Source organism: Pantherophis guttatus, chromosome 1 (genome assembly GCF_059756535.1).
Source record: "Pantherophis guttatus breed Tessera chromosome 1, ASM5975653v1, whole genome shotgun sequence".
Taxonomy (NCBI): domain Eukaryota; kingdom Metazoa; phylum Chordata; class Lepidosauria; order Squamata; family Colubridae; genus Pantherophis; species Pantherophis guttatus.
This window is the reverse complement of record NC_142063.1, coordinates 112,790,437-112,813,918: the sequence shown is the minus strand read 5'-3', so window position 1 is coordinate 112,813,918 and position 23,482 is coordinate 112,790,437. Positions and strand designations below refer to the sequence as shown.

General features: G+C 40.5%; 1 protein-coding gene across 5 annotated transcripts in view; it reads left to right on the top strand.

Annotated features, from left to right (window-relative positions):
• SAXO4 (stabilizer of axonemal microtubules 4) overlaps positions 1-23,096 on the top strand; it is a 28,818-nt gene extending 5,722 nt beyond the window's left edge. For 3 of the 5 annotated variants that reach the window (XM_087883423.1, XM_087883426.1, XM_034420197.3), the window contains 12 exons: positions 414-531; positions 3,375-3,528; positions 6,196-6,324; positions 9,679-9,742; positions 12,419-12,513; positions 15,076-15,135; positions 15,271-15,357; positions 15,799-15,909; positions 16,031-16,125; positions 16,717-16,881; positions 17,030-17,117; positions 22,879-23,096. In XM_087883423.1, the coding sequence (XP_087739549.1) occupies positions 414-531; positions 3,375-3,528; positions 6,196-6,324; positions 9,679-9,742; positions 12,419-12,513; positions 15,076-15,135; positions 15,271-15,357; positions 15,799-15,909; positions 16,031-16,125; positions 16,717-16,881; positions 17,030-17,117 (1,166 nt within the window). In that variant the 3' untranslated portion in view covers positions 22,879-23,096. Of the gene's footprint in view, positions 1-413; positions 532-3,374; positions 3,529-6,195; positions 6,325-9,678; positions 9,743-12,418; positions 12,514-15,075; positions 15,136-15,270; positions 15,358-15,798; positions 15,910-16,030; positions 16,126-16,716; positions 16,882-17,029; positions 17,118-17,681; positions 17,834-22,878 lie in introns of those variants that run through there. The other 2 variants (XM_034420198.3, XM_034420196.3) reach the window with 1 other exon arrangement.
• Positions 23,097-23,482: the final 386 nt, after the last annotated feature.

Here is a 23,482-nt window from a genome sequence, read left to right as displayed (position 1 = left end):
TCCTTTTCCCTCCTCTCCTCCCCCTCCACCCTTCCTCCTTTTTTTTCTTCAGAAAGCAAAGTAGTAATCTGCAATATCTTTATTTCACAAACGTCTGGATCCCAAATATAGTCCCTCCCCCATGCAATCTGTAGACCTGCCCCCAAAACAATAATAGTAAGCTGGAGTCCTAGTTGGCAGAGGGAAATTCACCAAATAAAATGGTCACTCTCAACTAGACTGCCATTTTGTGAGGAAGCAATCAAGCACCCCTGTTTTAACCATTTGAGAAGATATCAAAACATGTTTTCAGCATTTAGAAGTCTTGTTGAGTTGCTGTTTCATATTATAGTTTATTACAGTGCCTTGATGGAAAGGTGATTTGGGCTGGCAGTGTAATAAGAAAAAATATTGACAAACTTTTTTCCCCCCAGGTCAGGAAGGCTTTCATCCTCGGAATGGCTTCCATTTTGGAGCAGGATATAAAAGCAACTACCGGCCTGTTGTCCAATACAACCCAAACCTAGATAAAATAGATAATCCAGCTGTGGGGTCAGTATCTCCTTTTTCAGGCAATTAAGTACAATGTTTCAGACTGAGATAGAAGAGTAACTGGGATGTTTCAGCCACCCTCTCTATAACATGAGTTTAATCTATCTATCTATCTATCTATCTATCTATCTATCTATCTATCTATCTATCTATCCATCCATCCATCCATCCATCCATCCATCCATCCATCCATCCATCCATCTATCTATCTATCTATCTATCTACTGTTTTCCTGAAAATAAGACCCTGTCTTATATTTTTTTGAACTTTGAAATAAGTGCTTGGCCTTATTGCCATGTGCTCAAAAGCCTGATTGGGCTTATTATCAGGGGATGTCTTATTTTGGGGGAAACAGGGTATCTATCTCACCTATCTAATCACTAAGACTTTTGTTATCATGACTTTTAACTGGGTGAAATGGTGCACTATAGGGCAACAATTTTTGAACCAAACTACCTCAAATGGGCTAACTTACAGTATGTGCCCAAAATCTATGAAAATGAAGTTTGGGGAAGTTATGGCTGCTTTGGTGGTATTGACTGTTCCTGCATTTGTGTGAACTTCATTTTCAATGTTTTGTGACAGTTTCCCAGACAGTCTCTTAATCCCTTGCTTGCTCCCCCCCCCCCCACCCAGCAGCAGCCACTTACCTGCCTGCTGGGAAGAGAAGGAAAATTTTCAATGCTCCTTGCCACCTTCTCACAAGGAAATTCAATGGGGAAGGTGGCAGGAAGTTGAAAGTCACTTCTGCTCCCACTGCTTTTTTTTTGTCTTCCCTCATTCTATTCCTCTGTGTAGGCAAGGAAATATATCTGAAACAATGACACAGATTGTCTAGCACTCCCATAATTCTTACTCTTCAGCAGCATGGTTCTTTTTTTCTGAAGAGTCTCTAATGTTGGCAGAAAGTGCAACTACAAAGTCTGCGTCCAGAGAACATCCACAAGCTCAGTGTGCACATCCTCCATTACTTCCCTTTTCCAGACAAATTGATATTGTAGGGTTATGCACATCTTCTAGGGGGTGCTGTCGACTAACATTTTGTACAACATAATCCACACCACTACAAATTATACTATGACAGTGCTTTACAGGATTCAGTTTTTCTGGTTAGTATTTGTTTTGGATTCTCAACTGGATTTTTTCAAGAAGATAAGAGATGTGACACACCCACCTTGTTCAGCATCAACAGCATCAATGTTTGAATCAGTGTCCAAAGTGGCCAGCTCTGGTGCTGCTTAGGTAGACTTCATCACCCGCTTCCGAAACTGATGGCTTCTCTAGCTTGTCTCTAAGAGTGCTCAGACTGATCTGCTTTTGCAGATCCTCTTCAGAAATTCTCCAAAATAATTTTCTGCTCACTTCTGGAGAATCATAATAATTAATAACCATTGTTCCTATAGAATGTGCCATTTGTTAAAAGGGTGCAAATAGCTATGTTTACCAGTAGTGGGTTCCACTTACCTTCACTGGGCGGGTGGGCGGAGCCTCCCGCTGCCGCCACTACCGGTTCGCCCGAACTGAAGCGAACTGGTAGAAACCACTGGTATTTACCCTGCTTTAGGACAAGTGTATTAAATTACCAAGACTAGTAAGAGATGGGTGCTCTCAAAAACAGAAGCAATCTGAGTACAGATACCTGATATGGGGGTATCTGATAACTCTCATTCAGAGCAGCGTGCTGCCTAGGATTTTTACTAAGTTGGCAAAAGAGATCACTCCAAGTTCTAAAAAAGTGAATGTAGTGATGTGTGGTGAACATGAGAAAAACTCTTAAACTGTTCATGTATAGAAAGTGGAATAATATGGACTATTTGCACCTGGACTTCAATGTTGAGGTTAAAAAATCAACTCTTTGTCTCAAGAGGACATCATTAAAGTGGATAATATGAAACCAGAGTGCTTTAGATGATGAAAGTCTGGATTCGGTAGATTGTCTCTCAGTCAATGGGATTCAGAATCCAGAACTGTACAATCAACAGTATTTCTAAACTGAAGTTCTATAAGGTATACTGATTTGTGCTGGAATGCTCAGGCAAAATCATGATAAAGTCAACCACTGCATTTGTCACTAGTCTACAAACTGTGTGAGTACAATCATGGGGGGGGGAGGTTTCCCTAAAAGATTTGTTGCAGAAGACTTTTGTAAAAGATTTTAGTATATTCTTCAAATCCATATTCTTCAAATCCAGGACTGAGTCATCCAGTCCAGGATCTTCACCTGCAGCTTTCTTGACTGAGTGATGAGAAGGATGGTTGTAGAGCGTCTCTATTGGAGACCTGTAGAGACAGTTGAACAGTTGCTAATTGACAACCAAGAATTTTGGAGGTTTCTCTTAGAATTAGAATTCCCTTAGAATTAATGTTGAACAATTGGGTAACTAATATACATTTTTCACATATCCTCTACCACTGGTCAGTTGTCTTTTGGAGATCCTTGATTATTAGTACCCTCAAATTGCTGTTGAACTTAGGAAACACATTGATAGATTTTCCTCCATGACAATAGTCCTTCAGGTCTTCCAATAAAACATTAATCATCACTGTAACTAAGTCCATCCACTCTGCTGTTACAGTAATTGTGCTCTTTTTCTTTCCTTCTACCTTTTTCAGCATTAGAGGCTTCTCCAGAAAGCTAGGTCTTTGTATAATGTATCTGAAATAATTTAAGTCTGGTCTTTTGTTTTAAATGGGAACTCTGGTTTGTTTGCTCGTTTTGTTTGACAGTCCATGATATCTTTAGGAGTCTTCTCCAAATCTGGGATATGAGCAAAATTCATAAAATGCTTTTGGGCTGGAAAGCAGAAATGTTCTTAAGCTGTATATTATCTTCCCTAAACCAGGAAACTCCTACAAGATAACTATGAATCAACAATCAATAAACATTTCCAGCCCCATCAGCTCCCGGATGGGAAGTATCCTCTTCCCTGGAGTGTACATCAGCCAGGCAGTGGGTATGTTCGAGAAAAGCCTCTAACTTTTCCCACAACCAAAACAGTAAGTATCCTAACTTTACATTCTGGCTTTCTCTTGTGGATGTATGTTTTCCTGAGAATGGTAGTAACAATGTCCACTGAGGAATGGGATATACCTAGTTTAATGAAAAGGATTAGGGATGACATGATAGGAGTGTTCCAATATTTGAGGGGCTGCCATAAAGAAGAGGGGGGGGTGTTTCAATCTATTCTCCAAAACACTTGAAGGCAAGACAAGAAGCAATGGATGGAAACTAATCAAGGAGAGAAGCAACCTGGAACTAAGGAGAAATTTCCTGACAATTAGAACAATTAATCAGTGGAATGACTTGCCTCCAGAAGTTATGGTTGCTCCAACACTGGAGTCTTTAAAGAAGAGCTTGGACAACCACTTGTTTGAAATAGTAGAGGGATTCCTGCTTAAGCAGGGGGTTGGACTAGAAGATCTCCAAGGTGCCTTCCACCTCTGTTATTCTGTTATTCTGTTAGGGTTCCCTGCACTGTAAATATGGATCAATGCTGAAAGATAATGTTTGTGTATTGAGAGGAGGAATGTTGAATCTTTGGATAACTGAGCTTCTCTCTACATGGTCACAAGATCTAGTGCACTCTACTGCCAAGCAAGGTGAAGACTGTGGAAGAAAAATTGCTAAATTTATAAGATCAGGTGAGAATGTGTCAGGATTCAGAATGAACAAGGATGACTAAGAGAGTTAAAATCTGATGTTGCAAACGGACCAGCACAAATGACTATGTATAGCACAATTCTATATATATATTATTCAGTTTACTTTTAATGTACAATAGATAAATGGAACAACATTTCAAAAATATCTGAGACTTGTGTAGGTTTGAATGTATGTGTGCGTCTCGGTATATATGGGGAGAAACAGTGTCCATATGTGCATCCTCAAATAACATCTGGAAAACTCATTTACCAAAACTACAATTCTACAGTCTTCCGAGTGGTTCTTCTAAATGGTTCAACAATCATGAATGGGATTCTGGGGAAATCCAATATACCTGCAGAGCACCTGATCGTTGAAAGTGGCCACAGGAGAGTTTCATAAGATTAAATCTTCCGCGAACTTGCTTACTCTTTTTTTAAAGCCAGGATGATATTGCTTCAGATTGTTCTGATTTTTTCAGATCTGGACATAAATTGGGATGCTATGAAAACAGAGTTGTTTATACGGAAGGAGATTTATTTGTTTACTTACTTATCCACCCAAAAGCTGAGTGCGCAGAATGCACTGCCAAACAAAAGTTGGCTAGCTGATTAGTAAGAGACTGCATTGTCCTGCCCCTTCCCCAAGTTCATTCTACATTCCTCCTTCTTTTCAAAATAAATAATATTAAGGCATTAAGGAATCATTCATCCAATGAGAGCTGCTGTATGTATGTGCATGTCAATATAGATAAGATTTCAAGAGAAACTGCTGTAATAGAAGCTATTTGAGTAAGTCTACCTTAATATGACCCCTGAAAACACCCAGACATAATTTTAATAAGAACCCAGCTACCAGTGGTGAAATCCTCTGCCGGTCACCACCGGTTTGCTGCCCACTCATGTGTGGTGCGCACCAGACGCATGCTGGGTGCGTGCATGTATAGTGCACGCAAAACACAAGTTGTGCACACATGCATATTGTGCACCAAATGCACACTTCATGTGGAAAAAGGGGCCATTTGACGGTAAGTAGAACAGTTGGGGGGGAACAGCTGTGCTGCGCGATCAACATTCGCTAGAAAGCAGGATTTCCTGCTTTTTATCACTACTGGTTTGCCCGAACCGGTGTGAACCAGTAGGATTTTACCACTGCCAGCTACCCTTGTGAATACGCAACTGCTTATATTCTACCTAGACAGGAAAAGGCAATGGAATTGATGCCTAGTTTTTCCAAGTACAATGGCTTCATAATTATGGTCTTTACTACATAGTTGCACTAAGAGGAAAATGCAGTTTATCTTTTATATTGTGGGCTTTTAGAAAAACACCATAACCTTATTTTTCAAAATGTTCACTACAGCAGAGATTAAGACGTTTATTCAAAAGGTATATGCTGCAATTCATACTATTTTGTTTAAAGTATATAGGAAAAAGAAAAAGAATGAGACGGAGAGGTATAACATATGTTATTTCAGTGCTTTCTTGTCTTCTGGTACCAAGATCTGGCCATAGATATAATGCAAGTCACAATTTCAGCTAAGGAAACACAGAAAATGATTTCTTGGCATTTCTGCCTTTCTGATTGCTTTCATGACTCGTCCTATCAATGGAGGAAAGCATATGCCCCAGGCAACTGATTTTGGATACAATGAAAGGCAGCAAATAGTTATCTAAATATATTGGTGTTTCTCTATCAGAAAGTGTGCGTTTTCTGCCCCAGGTGCCAAAGGAACTTGAGTAGCTTTTGAATAAGCCATTTGTTTGTTTGTTTGTTTGTTTGTTTGTTTGTTTACTTACTTATTTAAATTTGTGATAGCAGCTTCACACCACATTGTCTTAATACGGACTTTGGATGCCACTGTGTTTTCTGTCATGCAGCAAAATGTCTTGGAATGGTCTACCTTGATCTTCTTCTCTCTTCCTTTCCTAGAACAGGTTCAGCAGCATTTCCATTCCCTTCATCCCATTATGTTTTAGCTCATTGCTCTTCTCAGAGGCCAATTGGGTTTGCTATTACAGGTCAAAAGGGTCCATTTTGATACAGCCAACCAGGGACCTGAAGCTGTGATAGGGCTGGAGCCCAGACATGTCCCTGTGCTCCATAATACATTTGGAAAAGGCTCAGTTGAAGCGGAAAATGCAAGACACGTGAGTCTGTGGGCTCCAATAATTTGAATGAGATGCCATTAGAAGGCAGCAAGGGATCAGGGATTTGATATGTGGTGAAGGTGGTGATACTGAGGGAGAATCACTTATAGGGTTTTCTGCCTCAAATGTCAGAACAATTTGGATAAACCTGGATACTCAACACCTAAATATAAAAAGAGAAGATTGGTTAGGGTAGGCATTTGCTGCTCTGCTCAAACAGGAAAACATTTTGAGTAAGCCCTGGCTTTCTACCACTAAGTGATAACTAGTATTGGACTTGGAAGCTTAACAATAGCTATAAAAATAAAACAATTCCAACTACTTGCTTTGGCTTCCTTACAAGTTGAGAATTAGGCTAAGAGAACCACAGAAAATTTTTATTTATTTATTTATTTTACTTCAAATTTATATACCGCCCTTCTCCCTAGGGACTCAGGGTGGTGTACAGCCAAATAAAAACACATAATAAATACATTAAGAACAGATTAAAAGGAAATATCTCAATTTGGCCCAAAATTTAAAAAGACAAACAAATTTAAAATCATTTAAAGGATTTGTTAGGCCAGCCCGGCTTGTTGGAAAAGGTAAGTTTTAAGGACATGGCGGAAGGCACGGAGGTCTTGGTTCTCCTTATCTCTGGGGTCAGCTGATTCCAGAGGGTGGGAGCCCCCACAGAGAAGGCCCTCCCCCTGGGGGTCACCAGCCTGCATTGCTTGGGTGATGGCACCCCGAGGAGGCCCTCTCTGTGGGAGCGCACGGGTCGATGGGAGGTCGTTGGTGGCAGAAGGTGGTCTCGAAGATAACTAGGTCCTATGCCATGGAGTGCTTTAAAGGTGGTAACCAACACCTTGAAGCGCACCCGGAAGACTACTGGGAGCCAGTGCAGCTCGCACAGGAGCAGTGTTATGCGGGAGCACCATGCAGCTCCCATAATTACCCGCGCGGCCGCATTCTGGACCAGTTGGAGCCTCCGGGTGCTCCTCAAGGGGAGCCCCATGTAGAGAGCATTGCAGTAGTCCAGGCAAGAGGTGACGAGGGCATGAGTGACTGTGCGCACGGAATCCCGATCAAGAAAGGGGCGCAACTGGCGAATCAGGCGAACCTGACAAAAGGTCCCCCTGGCAACAGCCGTCAGATGTTCCTCCAAGGACAGCTGCGTATCCAGGAGGACTCCCAGATTGTGCGCCCTCTCCACGGGGGCCAAAGACTCGCCCCCGATAGTCAGCGATGGAGTCAGCTGACTATATCGGGATGCCGGGAACCACAGCCACTCAGTCTTGGAAGGGTTGAGCTTGAGCTTGTTCCTCCCCATCCAGATCCGTACAGCCTCCAGGCACTGGGCCATCACTTCAAGGGCATCGCTGGGGTGGCCTGAGGTGGAGATGTACAGCTGGGTGTCATCAGCGTACAGGTGGTATCTCACCCCAAAGCCATGGATGATCTCGCCCAGCGGCTTCACATAAATGTTGAACAGAAGGGGCGAGAGGACTGACCCTTGCGGCACTCTACAGATGAGAGGCCTCGAGGTCGACCTCTGCCCCCCTGTCAACACAAACTGCGACCGGTTGGAGAGAAAGGAGGAGAACCACCATAACACGGTGCCCCCCATCCCCAACTCTTCCAACCGGTGCAGCATGATACCATGGTCGATGGTATCAAAAGCCGCTGAGAGATCTAATAGGGCCAGAACAGAGGAGCAACCCCTGTCCCGAGCCCTCCAGAGATCATCAACCAACGCGACCAATGCCGTTTCCGTGCTGTGCCCAGGCCTGAAACCTGACTGGAACGGATCCAGATAGGACGTTTCCTCCAGGAATTGTGGGAACTGTCGTGCGACCACACTCTCAACAACCTTCACCACGAAGCAAAGGTTGGAGACAGGATGGTAGTTAGCCAATACTGCCAGGTCCAGGGAGGGCTTCTTGAGGAGAGGCCTCACCACCGCCTCTTTCAAGGTAGCGGGAAAGTGACCCTCACTCAACGAAGCGTTGATAATTCCCTGGAGCCAGCCACGTGAGACCTCCCGGGAAGCCAGTACTAACCAGGAGGGACACGGGTCCAGTAAACATGTGGTTGCATTAAGTCTCCCCAAAATCCTGTCCACGTCATCCGGAGTCACAAAGTCAAACTCTTCCCAGATAACATTCTCAAGACTATTCCTCGTCAACCTGCCCGGATCTACCCAGTCAGAGTCCAAATCCCGCCGGATCTGAGCGATTTTGTCATACAGATATCGTCCGAAATCCTCAGCCCTGCCCTCCAGAGGGTCCTCCCGCACTCCCGGTTGAAGCAGGGAGCGGGTCACTCTGAACAGGGCCGCCGGACGATTCTCTGATGATCTAATAAGAGCGGAGAAGTAATTGGACTTCGCCGCTTTTATCGCCACTAGGTAGGTCTTAATATGCGACCTTACCAGTGTTCGATCAGATTCGGTGAGACTGGCCCTCCAACCACTCTCCAGGCGTCTTTTCCGGCGCTTCATCTCCCTCAGCTCCTCAGTGAACCAAGGAGCCGTGAGAGATCGGCACTGGGTCAGAGGCCGCAAAGGCACAACTCGATCTAAGGCTCCGCTAGCGGCCTGATCCCAGGCCGCCATCAGGTCCCCGACCGAGTCATGTGCTAGAACCTCAGGAAATGGCCCAAGCTCCATCTGGAATCTATCAGAATCCATCAGGCGCCTGGGGCGGACCCATCTTGTAGGCTCCGCCTCCCTGCGGCGGGGTGTAGCGGTTCGAAGATCTAGGCGAAGGAGCGAGTGGTCAGACCATGACAAGGGTTCCATGTCTATATCCCCTATAACAAGGCCACTCAACCACTGGCCAGAGATTAAAATCAGGTCCAGAGTGTGACCCCCCCTGTGGGTGGGGCCATGAACTAACTGGGTCAGGTCCATGGCCATCATGGAAGCCATGAACTCCCGGGCCATCTCAGACGTCTCACCAACAGATGGCAGGTTGATATCACCCATGACCATAAACCTGGGTGTGTCAACTGCCACCGTGGCTATCACGTCGAGTAGCTCGGGCAGGGCCATTGCCACACGGCAGGGAGCCAGGTACGTGAGCAACAGGTCCATCTGAGCCCCAATATGAGCTTTGAGTAGCGATCTATAGAAAATAGCAGCTGGCATTACAAAGGAATTAGACATGAAATCCAGACATGAAAGGCAGCTGAGGAGAAAGGGCAATGTTTTCTAAAAGAGCAAGAGAACTAGTGAAGTATAGCAAGAATAACTGGTTTACTCACAGAGAGAAAAGTGGATGGGATATAGCTTAGCGAGACTGAAAATATATTGAGAAGATAAGGGTGGGTTAATTCCTGAGAACATGGTCTTCTTCTCTGTTGTATTTGTAGGGACCTCAGTTCATGTCCACGGAGTATGGCTCTAAGTACCACTTCAACATTCCAGGGCAACCAGGTATAATTTCTATGCATGTAATACAACATAATAGTTGCTAGATTTATGCTACTATTATGCATTAAAGCATAATTTGTTTTTTTTGGGGGGGGGGACTTGGATTATCACAACATCTGAAACTACCCTAACCCACGGTGGTTTTTATATCAGTATACCTCTCCCTTTGAAACTCATAAGCCATTCTCTGAATATTAAATTCCTAAATCAATATTTTAAAATGTAAAATTATAGTTTGGATCAGAACTTGTGAAGCTTCCATGGGATAATTTGATTTAATGAAGTCACTCTTTGAAATACTGTAGATCCACGAAACACTATATGTCACATTTAATTCTTGGGTTGCAGTAGCTAAACCATTTTACTTTAGCTGGGTCTTTGGCCCTCCAGGATTGCTTTCACAGGCTTACTCTGCATCAGCTTACTTTGGAACAGCCCCATCTCTCCCCCCTCCCAGATCCTGATTTGCTGCCTTAAAATGGTAAGGCAGGGAAGTACTGAGAGGATAGAATGAGGAACACCAGAAGTATAGAAGAAGAGTGTGTGTACTTTTAGCAGGGTCATCCAAGGTGTAAAGATCATCCCAGCTGATCAACTAAAACAAGCCAGGGATTATATCAGGCACCAATGATATAAGATGTTGGAAGCAATGGTTACTTTAGTGACAACAGCAATGGTGAGGTACTCCTCCATTTTAGCATGCTTACATTTTGCCAAGATAATTCTATGGATAGAAATGATGAAAGCAATTGATAAAAGAGTGCTGGATCTTGGGTCCCTCAAGTCAGATGGCATTCAGGTGTGATGTACTTCAGTTGAAGCCTTTGAGATGTCTATTTGATGATACAGCCATGCAGAAAAAGAAAATCCAAAGCTGTAAAGACCAAATTATGGTCGCAACATGGAATGTAAGTAGCATGAACACAAGAAAGCTTAACACAATGAAATATGAAATGAATCTTAGGCATCAGGCACTTGAAATGTACTGGAAGTAGATGCTTTCAATCAGAAGATAATACAGCAGAAATATTTCTCTTGTAACAAGAGAAGAGAGCAAAGATATTGGAAAGAATCTCAACACAGACTTTCTAACATAGCTGTTAGAAAACGCAAACAGTATTACAACAACATCTGTGAAGACATCAGAGATGGAAACAGATTTAGAAATATAAGGAAAGTCTTCCAAAAATTCTCCAAATTCAGAAGGAATTCACTTGCCATGATATTCTGCATCTACAAAGGTCATAACCAAGCAGGCAATGATTTCCCCATGATACTGTTTGGAAACAAATGTTGGAGTTTGACGAAACAGTACAGAAAAAGTATTGAGGCTTTTGAACTTTGGGGAAGACTTTTCAGAATCCTATGGAGCGCCACAAAAACACATCATTCATAGAATAAATCAATGCGGAGTTCTTACTTGAAGCACAAATTACTAAGTTCAAATTATAATATTTTGGTCCATTATGTTATCTTTGGCCCAAAGATCCAATTTCCTTGAAGAACCCATAATGCTGGTAAAAATGGAAGGAAGAAGAAGACAATCAGTAGCAAGGTCAGTGAGTGAAATATGTACAATAGAAGTGGTATACTATTGGAAGACTTGAAGGGTTAGGTGTGGGCAGATTATCCTGGAAAAGGTCTATCTATGAGGTCACTAAGAGTCAACACCAACTTGATATCACATAACTAATCACTGAGAGCCAAGTAAGAATCTACCAGCCAATACTATTGTTTTCCATAACCAATACAATAATTTCACAACCATTAGAAAGGAACCATTGAGATTACTAAATATACATTTCAATAATTATTTTCTTTCAGTTTTGTTTGGAGAGGGTTGTCTTTTGTTGTTTTTATTTCTTGTCCTATAGCATTTTAATTAGCATTTAATTAGCATTCAATTAGCATTTAAGCCATAAATTTTTTTAAAAAAATAATGGAGTTGCTTACATAATTTAAAATTGGGGATCAGAGAAATTGAGCTGTGCAACACTTTTTAAACATCTCAAGAACCGTGAGGTACTTGGAAAATTCTTGGTTTCCTGGGACAATTTCTCACAGGATGAAAGTTACATACAAATGCTCAAGTCCCCGTCCTGTCTAAAAAATAACTTCACATTACAGGTAGCAGCAATGCAAAATCCATGCATCTATTTTGAGGAACATTGCTGTGTACTCCAGATTTCTGCTATGGAATTTTGCACTTTTTAAAAAAGCATCCTGTTTTATGTAGCTTGCATGTAATATCTGTTATATGGTGTAGCATCTCCCTCTTCCCTTCCTTGATTTCACTGTTGGGTAAGACGAAAGGAGCTTGAGGAAATAGCAAATTATAATGGCTAAGCCTTCCATTATAATATGTTTATATAGAAAATGAAGCAATTTTAATCACAATTGGCTAGGCATCACCTCCAGGATCAGAGAAAAAGTAAAGCTCCGAATAGCAGTTGAAAAGAAAAAGCATCCAGAAAAGGATAGTACTATATAAGCAATTTAAGCCCTTTTAAACTTAATATTCAAAGCTAGGGTTCTCACAAGGTTTTGCATGACTCACTGGTGTTAATTTGTGAGAACTGAACAGATCAGTCCAGCTTCCCAAGATGTTTTTGAAGTCATCTACTGCATATGCTCCTTTTCCCCCCTTCAATGGCCATCTTTATTTTTCTCTCCTCACAGATTTCCTCCAAAAGAAAACAATTGGAGCCAAAGAAGAGTCAGGATTTACTGAAGGCTGCCTTGCTAACCCCATTGTGGAGAAACTAGCATCACAGGTCCTCCCAGTAGCTTTGGTTTCTTCTGCTGTTCTTCCCAAGGAGCAGATGAAGCATCATGTTAAAGATGCTGCAAAGGAGACTTGGCAAAATGGTGCCCTTCTTCTCCAGTTTTTCTTGAGTTTCAACAATTGCTCTCCCTTTATACACGGGCTCCCTTTCTGTCACTGGTGCCTGCAGGGAGGGCTCAAAAAAAAAAATGAAGATGGTGGCCACAACCATGTGATCAAAGTCCACCCTTTTAGATCACAATGCACATAAAAATGCATTAAGGCCTGTCATGGTTATAGCCACCATCTTAACTTTTTAACCATCTCCAGCAAGGACTCCTATTTACTATAGGAGCAGGATAATTTGTGAAACAAAAGAGAAAGGAGGAATCTCACATTCTAACAAAAGAGGTTTTATCAATCCCAACAGATGAATAATGGTGAAAACAAAAAGAGTACAAAAAGGATATTAAAATAACTTGGATAAAACATATATAATATAACAATATTTTTTAAATGGATAATTTGGGTACATTTCAAGTAGTTCAGCAAATATCTAAAAGAGAATACATTCAAGTTAAAGAAAAAAGCTTTTAAATTAGTCTAAAATATCTGTTTATGGAACTCAGATATCAATTTCAAGAATATTGCCTTCACGAGCATAAGAATAATTAGTTACAAAGCAAATCACCATTTTAGAAACATGTAGCAACTGTTTTATCTCTATTGGGAATGAAAGTAAATGAAAAAGAAGACAATTCTCCATTAAAGAAAAAGTAAGGCACAGAATTATTTTACCTTATGGAATTAATCAGAGTGTTTTGCAAAACCAACTGAGGTTGAGAGCAGTTCTTTGATTTGTAGTACAAAAGGGATTGTGAGCTCCAAGGGAAACCTTCTTAAAGAGAGACATGTTTAAATCAAGGGTAAGTACCAAATATCTTCATTTAAACCCTGGGGCAAAGACTATTGAGTAGTAGTATACCATGACATGGTATTCTATTGCCCACAAGCATAAATCTGAGAGGTTGTAACAATTATTCACATGTTCGCTTTGACCTACAAGATAATACATAAACCAGCACAATGACAAAAGAAGACAAGCAAGCAGATATTCTTAGTTTTAGAACTGTGACAAATTTGCTGTGTTCCTGATTGGCTTCCCTTAGAACTTTCTCTTTAAAAGCCAAAAGGTGTGGTGCGGGTGACTTTTTTCTGAAACACATCCTATCATAGCTATATATCATAGCTATATATACACACATCCTATCATAGCTGCCCATTTCACAAACCTGACTTCAGGCAGCAACAATAAACAATAAACAAACAAAATTGACTCTGGGCAGCAAACAACAAATAAGCAGTAAAATAAACAATATTAAAAACAACCCACAATTAAAAAAAATATTATTAAAAGATTAGGAGAGAGCATATTTGATGTTAAGGCAATGAGGCCACCTCTCCTTAAAACAAAGTGCATTAGAATTCTGAAAAAGTAAATAACGTCCATCTTTCTTAACCCATTATCACAATCTTTGTTCCTTATTGTTAGAAAAATTCCAGAATCCCTCTAGGATTATGTTTTTCTTTTCTGATAAATTTTTATAAATGCTCTTGCTTTGTTATACCAATCTGCCTACAGCCCTCCAATGTTGTCTGCTAGCTCCTACTCCAATAGACTTTTTATTACAAATAAATTTCAAATATTTTCATTAAGCAAAAAATAACCGCAGCTCCCAGGATTATCTTGGTTTTCCCCAAATATATATCTTTCCTATATTTCTTCTATGAAAATTGGATGGATGTAGCCTTGGATTATTTTAGAAATATTCCCACCTGCCAGTAATAGGTCCAAGGTATGCTGAGGTACCATACAGGAGCCAAAGCTAGAGGAGGGACAGGTAGCATTCTAATAATTTTATACTTTCTAGCTTGTTATATCTTTCAGGAGCTATTTTTGCTAGCACATTTTTCAAGGGTACAAATCGCAACAAATCAGGACACAAATTCCCAGACTGAAGGTTCCAGAATATTATTTTGTGTAGGGTTCTCCATACAAATAGCAAACTCATTTTCTTTATCCATATGTGGTTAAAAGAGTGCAAGCTTGGGGGAACCTCCAGATTTTAAGACACACAAAAACCATTTATGAAAAAAAAAAAGGAGGAAAGGTCCCAGTTAAGATCAATGGTATTTGAGCAATGCTTATTTGGCTTGAAATCCTGGCTGGGGGAAACAACCTAATGGAATGGAGTACTATGGAAAAGGGTTTCTGGCTGGAAACTGAAATACCCTAAATGCAGTTGTTATAATTACTACTTACGCCCTGCCATCATAATAATGCTACCGTAGTAATAATAACTACTACTTCTTATGCCTTGCCACAGCTGATCCAGATACCACCAGTATTAGTTCAGATAATTAGATAGTATTAGTAGAGTCTCCTACTAACCTGGCTCCTTGGGTTTTTTCCCCCAGCATAGTAAAAGCTATAATAAAATAAGTGTTATATCCAATCTGCTTTTTCTCTCTCTAGGTCTAAGTAGTAGTTTTCATTTGTTTTGCTTTGTAGGACAGCAATCCTGGAATCAGCATTATGAAGGCAGATTATCTACCATCTTCTGTTCCACATGTAAGAAGTGCACCTGCTGGCATGGATGGGGCTGGATGAACAAATATTATTTCCATTTTTATTCTTCAATATCTATCCCTGTATATGTATACTACAGCTATCCACACATCTTTATTCATTTTTTCTTCCTGAAAGGGGGATGAGTTTCTACCAGTCCTTTCCAAAGGCTCTGAGCGGGGCTCTGGATTTAGTCGGCAGAAGGATCTTCGCCTTGGTTCTTCAGTAAGTGACAGCTCTGTGTTGACAGAACAGTTTTTTCCCCCCATTTCATTTTTCTCTGCTTTGAACTTCTGCTTTCGTACACAGGAGAAATGTGTCCAAAATTCTTCACAGCTATTTCTGAATTATCCTTATGTTTGTAGCTCTTCTATCTGCTATGTTTCCTTGCCTGCTTTCATTTCCCCCTTTTGTCTGTTCTTCTACATTTTTCTCTAGTTGTTTTTCCCTAACAGCATCTGCAAACAGATACCTCTCTTTTCTCCACTTCTTCCTTATCAGTTGTGTATGGGCTTCCCAAACTTCCTTACACTTTTTTAGCCATTTGTCTGCTCACCTTCCATTACCTTTCCTATTTTGATTCCTATTTTTTGTTGTTGCTTATTTCTCCTATACTTCACCAACTCCTTTAAATTCCTTTGTTTGTTATGGTCCTCATTTTCACAGGGACCCAATGCAGAAGCATCTGGGCCACTGAGCCATTCTCAGTTCCAAGGCCAACAACGACAGCCTCAAACACAAACCAATCTTGTAGGACGAGAGTATGTGGGCAACAAGGTATGTTAGATATATAATATGGGAGTTATTTGGGGATCTTACAACTGTTTTCATAATCACATATTTCTTGTCTTCTTCTTGAGGCATCCTTAGTTCTGCTTTCATGCCTTTCTCCATATAGGAGCCAACGGGATTCAGCACCAACAACCTTAATTATGTGACACCTGCGTATGACCCAAATCTGCCCAACAGGTTTTTGACTAGCTATAATTCCAAGTGAGTTTGGTAGTAGTTTACCATCCATGTTAGGATAGTAACATTCAGGGAGCCAGTTTGGTCTACTGGTTAAGGCCACAGGCTAGAAACCAGGAGACTGTGAGTTCTAGTTCTGACTTAGGCATGAAAGCCAGCTGGGTGACTTTGGGCCAGTTGTTCTCCCTCTGCTCATTCAATGCCTTCAATTCAATTCAATTGGTTGATCCAATAAAAGCAGCCCCTGAACTTGCAGGAAAATGCTAAGAAGGGGAGGGGGGGAGATAGTAACATTCCTAAGCTATGGTTTTCTCTCAAAGCATATTTTTTCTATCTGTATAGGTGGTTTTGATTCTTTTAGCCATATGGATCAAGTTATTCAAAGCAAGGACTTTGGAGGATGGGTAGTGGGAGCAGAGGGCAGAAAAAAAATAGTGGCCCTGCTATTTGTAGAAAAATAAATATTCATACTCTAGTGTAAACTCTCAAATTGCAGGTCTGCCGTGCCAGAGGCAAGCAGTGCCAGAGTAAAGACATATCTCTGATTTATATTTATTAGAACACAAGAAGCAGTTGCTGAATCTGCCAGGCATTAATCATCTTTCTCTTTATCAGGTTTTATGAAACCATTTCAAAGGGAGTGGACAGGGAGGGCTGGACCCGAGGGGGTATACAGCCTCAGCAAGCAGGTGGCTTTGCTACGAACAACCACGGAACTGACTTAGGAAGTGATCCTAATGCTACAGAGACCTTGAGGACTGTTCATCCCCATGTTGGCAGGTGACATCATGGGGGCAGGGCTGTTTCTTTTTCTTTTGCTCCATCAAGTCATTTCTGGTGCTCCGTTGCCATTTCATCTCCTTCCCTCAGGTGCCTTCTACCCTCTTTAATTTATTTTTTTTCCAATGCTTGCCCTCTGCCATTATAGGACAATTACAACTGTTGACCCATTCTATCGCGATTCTCCCCATGATCGTCGCTTTGCTGCTCTTCATCAGACAACTGTCCCCAATTAAGTAAGTAACTTGGTCCATTGCATTTTAAGGTACTCCAAAAGCAGGGCAAAATATGATGCAGTGGTGGGTTGCCCCTGGTTTGGAGCAGTTCGCAAGAACCGGTAGTAAAACAGGCGGGAGGCTCCACCCACTGACCCTGACGTGCACACGCAGCCCCATTGCGAACTGGTAGTAAAGGTAAGTACAACCCACCCCTGATATGACGGTATTATCAGGTTAAGATACAAAAGATTATAATGATACACTGTATGAATTTAATAATTCAACTACTGTTGAGAAACTAAAGCTAAGTTTAGCGCCTCCTATGTCTACTCAAGATTTTCCAGTTTCAGAAAAAATGCATATATTTGATATTTCTCCCTCTCAACACACAGCAAAACGACACAGAACAATCAAGTCATTTTCCCTTTTCAAGAAATGTTCTAGGAACTTGCTACAGATCAATGTTGCAGGGGTGGGAATCTCACAAGTCATCAGTGGAGACTATTTTCACATTCATGCCATCCTTATTTTTCCTTTCAGCATAAAATCTTACTCTAATTTAATATGTTTGCCTCTTTCCAGCCTCTGTTCAGAAGTGAAAAGCACAATGATGTCTTTAGACTTCAAGGAACCACTCTGCACGCTAAGGAAGGAGCATCACTAATTGTACTGTCATAACGAATCTGTCTTATTTTATGTACTACTGTTTTAAAGAAATTAAGACATATATTCAAGCTATGTCTCCTGTCCTAGATTAGCACCTTGAAACAGGGATTTAAAAAACCTTTGGGATAGTTATGGTTTTTATAGAGTTTCTGCAGCTCTATAGCTGTACAAACTTTGTGACATGATGTGAGTATCTGACTAGCTGAGAGCTTTTTATGTCTCTCTAACCACACAGTAAAGATGTAAGGGCCTGTCCCCATGACACTGCTTTCATTTCATCCTTAATTCACAGTAGAAGCAGCTTAAATTTATATTTAGCTCTTCCAATTTTGAAGTGATACTTTCCACCTTCTGGGACTTTTGTTGTGGCTGTATATTTTCATGCTTTCTCGGTTACGTGGTTGATGGTACAGCTGGGCTGGGATTTGTCCAATTCACTTAGCCACTGCAGGTTACTGTGAACATGGCCCCTTCCCTCTGGTTGCTGGGCATGGCCCTCCATTGACACTTTGATTTGGAACCCAGGACAGACGAGTTTCTGCAGAAGTACCTTAAAGTATGCTAGATCTACAGTTTCCTCCCCCCCAAAAAGCCCAATTGACAGGTCAACGATGCAGCAGAGGAAAGCTTTGTGTACTGGAAAGTAGCACCTTTCAAAAAACAAACAATTGGCAGGGCACAGGCATGGAGCACTTCTATATCTGTGAGCCACCAACCCAGTAACTTTAAAGCTAACTAAACTCTCCATCCACACTTGTCTAAATGCATATTAAGAGGTGATTATGATTGCTTTTCCCGATGGCAAGTTAAGCTTGGTAGGAGAGGAGATGAAGCCAGGGAAAATCTATCAATCCTTTTTTTTTTTTAAACTTTAAGAGCAGTACTTGATCTTGTGATGGAAGCACACTAGGGCTTGGCAGTTGGGGCTGCACAGATTATGCCAGCATATGTTTTGCTAGTTCAAGAACTAGAAAAATGCATGTGAATGCAACCACAAAGAAGAACACTTAGTATGCATATGCCACTTGCAACATGCCTAGATGTCCTGGTTTGGGAAAAATTTTCTTTTCCACTTCCAAACAACTCATCACTATGTTTGTCCAATCTTTTCTAAAATCTGTTAGGGAAGATCAATATCTAAGATAAAAGTGCCACCTATCTGTGACATACTTCCTATATTATTCTTACCCACTATGTTCTGTTTGGTTCAGACTTTATTATTTATAAATTTTGGTCTTTAGTATAGCATGAGTCACAAGCCTAGCCATTGAGTAGGTGATGCTTGTGACCTGGTCATATATGTAAGTGTCACAAAACCAGAAAGAACTGCAGATAGCCAGATTCTCTTTTGGGAGACTTTTCTTATCACCCTTCTTCTATCCTGGAGGCCTTCATTTCTCATCTGTAGTGAAATGGTAGTTCCATTCTGCTAAAAGTGAAAAGTGACGGAATATTAGATCTAATGCAATGTGCCTTTACAAGTTGAACCTACCTAATCTGTGACCCATTGGGCCAGTGTTGAGAGAAAGGTAATGCAGTCCGATGTGACCAGAATGAACATTAAATGCTAAGCCAAACATATTTTTTGACCCCAATGTTGGATGGTCCTGTGATTATCTAAAAAGAGTATACAATTATTTTTCATAAGTAGAAAAATAATTGTAGTGGCAAATGAACTTCACTAATATATCAGTATTTACTAATCTAAACAAATGACCAGAATGACCATGGGTAGGCAAAAAAGCAGTGAGAGCAGGAGTTACTTCCAACTTCCTGCCAACTTCCCCACTGAGTTTCCTTGTGGGAAGCTGGCAGCAAGCATCAGAAATCACAATCACTTGACTGCAGGGATGCTACAACATCCACAATTTTGCAAATAGAACGGGTCTGAATATTGTAGAAATTTCAATTCCACAGGTGAAATGAATCCTGGGTTTTTTTAAACATATTTTTTAAGTTAGCAGATTTTAAATACCTTGATTTAAGAATTGTTGCAGTTTAATGCACTATTTTAGCTAACTTGAGGGAACAAACAGACAAACAGATAAACACAAGAGTTTTAGTACTATATAGATTCATTGAGGTACTAAGGATATAACTCCCTGATCTCAATCATATGCACGTACAGCATACAGAGGTAGAAGGATCTCTTGTTTCCCTGCACTGCAGGGTATGATGAAACATAATTCTTCTCTACTCCTCTTTGTGATACACAAACTGACAAACCTGCCTGTAGAGTTAAGAAGACTTTGTTGATTTCAGATTTGATGTAGTAAACATTCAGAAGTTGCAGAAAGCAAATCTGAAATTAGAATTCCTTCTGGTTTTTTGTGTGATTCTTAGGAAAAATTTACTCCTTGCAGACTTGAAAACTAAAGACACAGAAATGCTAGCCCCACTATCTTGTGTGCTGAATTCCTTTTCAGCATGGAATAGACACTGTGGCTTACTTTACCAGTTAGGTGTAATGCACACCAATTCTTCTTTTGTTCTCAGTTTTCTATCCAGTAATAATAGCTGCCATATTGTACTCTCTTTTTATATTTCCATTTCTCACATTTCTCCCAGTGGATGAGTTTTCACTCTGGTGTATGTTTCACGAGCTGGTAGTATTGCTGCTGCCTTACTGGAAAACATAGACCAGCTATATGTTCAGTGTGGGGTCATCTGGCATTTAATCAATTTTACACTGGACTTTGGATTAAGATAACACATTAATCCAACTGGAGAAAGGAGAAATGGCTTACAATGGTTGTACCCTTTGCCTAGCCAATCCCATGCTCTTGTTTTAGAAGTTATCATTTTTGCATCTCGGTATATGCAAGAGCTGGGTTAGGTTTGGTTTGTATGAGGGCTTCTGAAATTAGGAAAGAAAGCACTGTGAATTTCTATTTAAAACAACCCAGTCTCCATTAAAGTTATGCCTCAGCTGATTTTGTAGTCTCAAAATATGGTTTTTAATATTTCCCTTTTTTAAAGCTTCAGGAACCATTCTTATGACTTTTTGTTTTGTTTTGAATGTTTCTTTAATAATTTTAAGGCTTTGCGATAAGTGTATATTGCTTATTATCTAATTTAATTTTTAATTTTAATTTTTAATTTTATTAGATTTATATACCGCCCTACTCCCAAAGGACTCAGGGCGGTGAACAGCCAAAAAGATAAAACACACAGATTATAAAATTTAAAACAGTATAAAAACATATTAAACAATTTGGCCCGAGACGAATTAAAACATCCCCATATTTAAAAACAGATTTAAAATTACTCATATACTGTTTAAAAGGGAAAGTTAGGCCAGACCAGCCTGTTGGAATAAAAAGGTCTTGAGGGCGTGGCGGAAGGTGCGTAAATCTGGGATCCTCCGTATCTCCGGGGGGAGCTCATTCCCGATAACAGGTGCCCCCACAGATGGGGGCACCTTTCTTAATGAAACTGTACGATAAATTCCACCTGCTGTATCATTATTGCAAGAAAAGGGGAACATTGCTACTCACTTATCATGTGTCAGCTAGCTCATGGCCACACCTTCATCATGTTGACTTTACCATCTTTTCATACACCTTGCAAAAATGTACTCTTGGCTATGCTGTTCTGTCTGAGACATACTCTCTCTGCTTTTTCCCTCCCACTGAATATCTGTGTTTGTATTTTCCCAGATGGATTAGCTGTATTTTCTGAAGATAAGCAGTCCATGCTGTCACTAAATGAGTAGGGGGTTATTGTCTCAAATTGTGTTTTTGTCCACCATGCAGTGAGTAGACAGGCTGGCATGTTTTCCATTTTGGTAAAAGCTTGTATAAGAGTAATATGATGATGCTATGGTTATCTACAGAATGGATATTTGATGTGTGATTATATTGCTGATGGCAATGTTGGAGCCTAAAAAGGAACATAGACATGTGGATCAGCTCTATATTACTAACTGGCAATTGACTCAACAGAGAGATGCAGGCATACAGTATAATTGGGAAAAAGAATCCACATCACCTTTTCCCAACCATCTGGAGTGAAATAAACGCAGAGCGGGTGTCACAATGATGTTACAATGATGTGTGTGTGTGTATGTGTGTGTGTGTGTGTGTGTGTGTGTACCAAAATAACTAGAATACCAGTGGGGATTGGTACCAAAATAACTAGGTGGGGATAGGCGGAAAGCTCCTGGGGATGGGTGAATTGATTGACATAAATATCTCTCTGGATATAGTCTTCTCAGAGTACAATCTATTCTGATACTAAAGTTAATTCAGAAATGAATTAATTGCTCATTTCTGTGGGAACTAATTAAAGATCTTCAGTATTTTTTTCAGTTGCTGAATGTGCATGTGCCATCAATGTTGGCATTCATTTATGGTTATGGTTATGATCTGCTACTATGGCATGTTAGGCAGATGTAAAGATATTTGCTTACATAAAAGATAACATTTTACTTGCTTAAATAAAAGATAACATTTACCCAAAGAAACATCTATTTGGGGTTACTGATTCATTATGTACAACCCTAGGCAAGAAGACATTATAATGAGGCTTCATTATTAATTTGATTTGCTGGGTTATGGTAGTTCCATATCTTTATGTTAGTATAGCAGATACTGTAGACTTTTAGCGACCTCTCTAAATGTTGTAGCAGCAGTAGCTTCACAGCTACAGAAGTAATTTATGTGTTGGTATCTGTGATAAAGTAGTGTTTTCCTGTATTAAGGCAGAAAGACTAGAGGCCAGTGTTTATGTTACACCAGATGGCTCACGCTAAAATCAGAGGAAGAACAATGTCATGCACAGTAGGCTGTAAATATTGCCTTTTTCCAGATTGTTGAAGCAGGTAGAAATGCTTTGTCAGATTGGTTAAGCAGAGTACTTTGTCAAGCCAGTCCATGTGAAAATCTGAATGTGCTCTTGATGGGTGTGTACAACCTCCTTGATGTATTTTTAGAGGGAAGGATGCAGGAGTGTCCACAGGCAGAGTCAAAAAAGTCAAGATGGTGGCCAGAACCATGTAATTGGTTACATGGTTTTATGGTTACATTGCCTTTTTAATGTGTTGTGACATAAGGGGTAGTACGTTGATTGCATAGTTGTGGCCCCATCTTGATTTTTGAACTTCCTCTTGCAGATACCTGGAAGGATAGATCCGTTCTGCAGAGATTCCAGTTACTGTACTGTCACTACAAAACGAAGCAGGTTTCAACTTTGCAGCTAATTGATCTGTTTGAAATGTGGACAGAAAGCTTTCTTACCAAATCGTTTTGAACAATTTGAGGATATGACTTCTCCAATTTCCTTAACTGTATACGATATTCATTATTAAAATGATGTTTCCAGTTGACAAAATATTTCTTGGCTTTTTTCCGCAGACTACTGTCAAGTAGCAGCAAAGAAATCTTTTGAATCTTTAGATACAGGTAATTTTTGTTTTACGACCACAATTGAGGCCAAAATTGCTGCTGTTGTGAAACATTTATTGAGTTTTGCCCCGTTTTACGACCTTTCTTGCCACAATTGTTTAGTGAATCACTGCAGTGGATAAGTTAGTAACATGGTTGTTAAGTGAATCTGGCTTCCCCATTGATTTTGCTTGTCAAAAGGTTGCAAAAGGTGATCACATGACCTTGGGACACATCTGCTGCGCCTTGGTGGCGCAGCAGACTAAAGCGCTGTTAAGTAACACCAGCTGCCTGCAATTACTGCAAGTTCAAATCTCACCAGGCTCAAGGTTG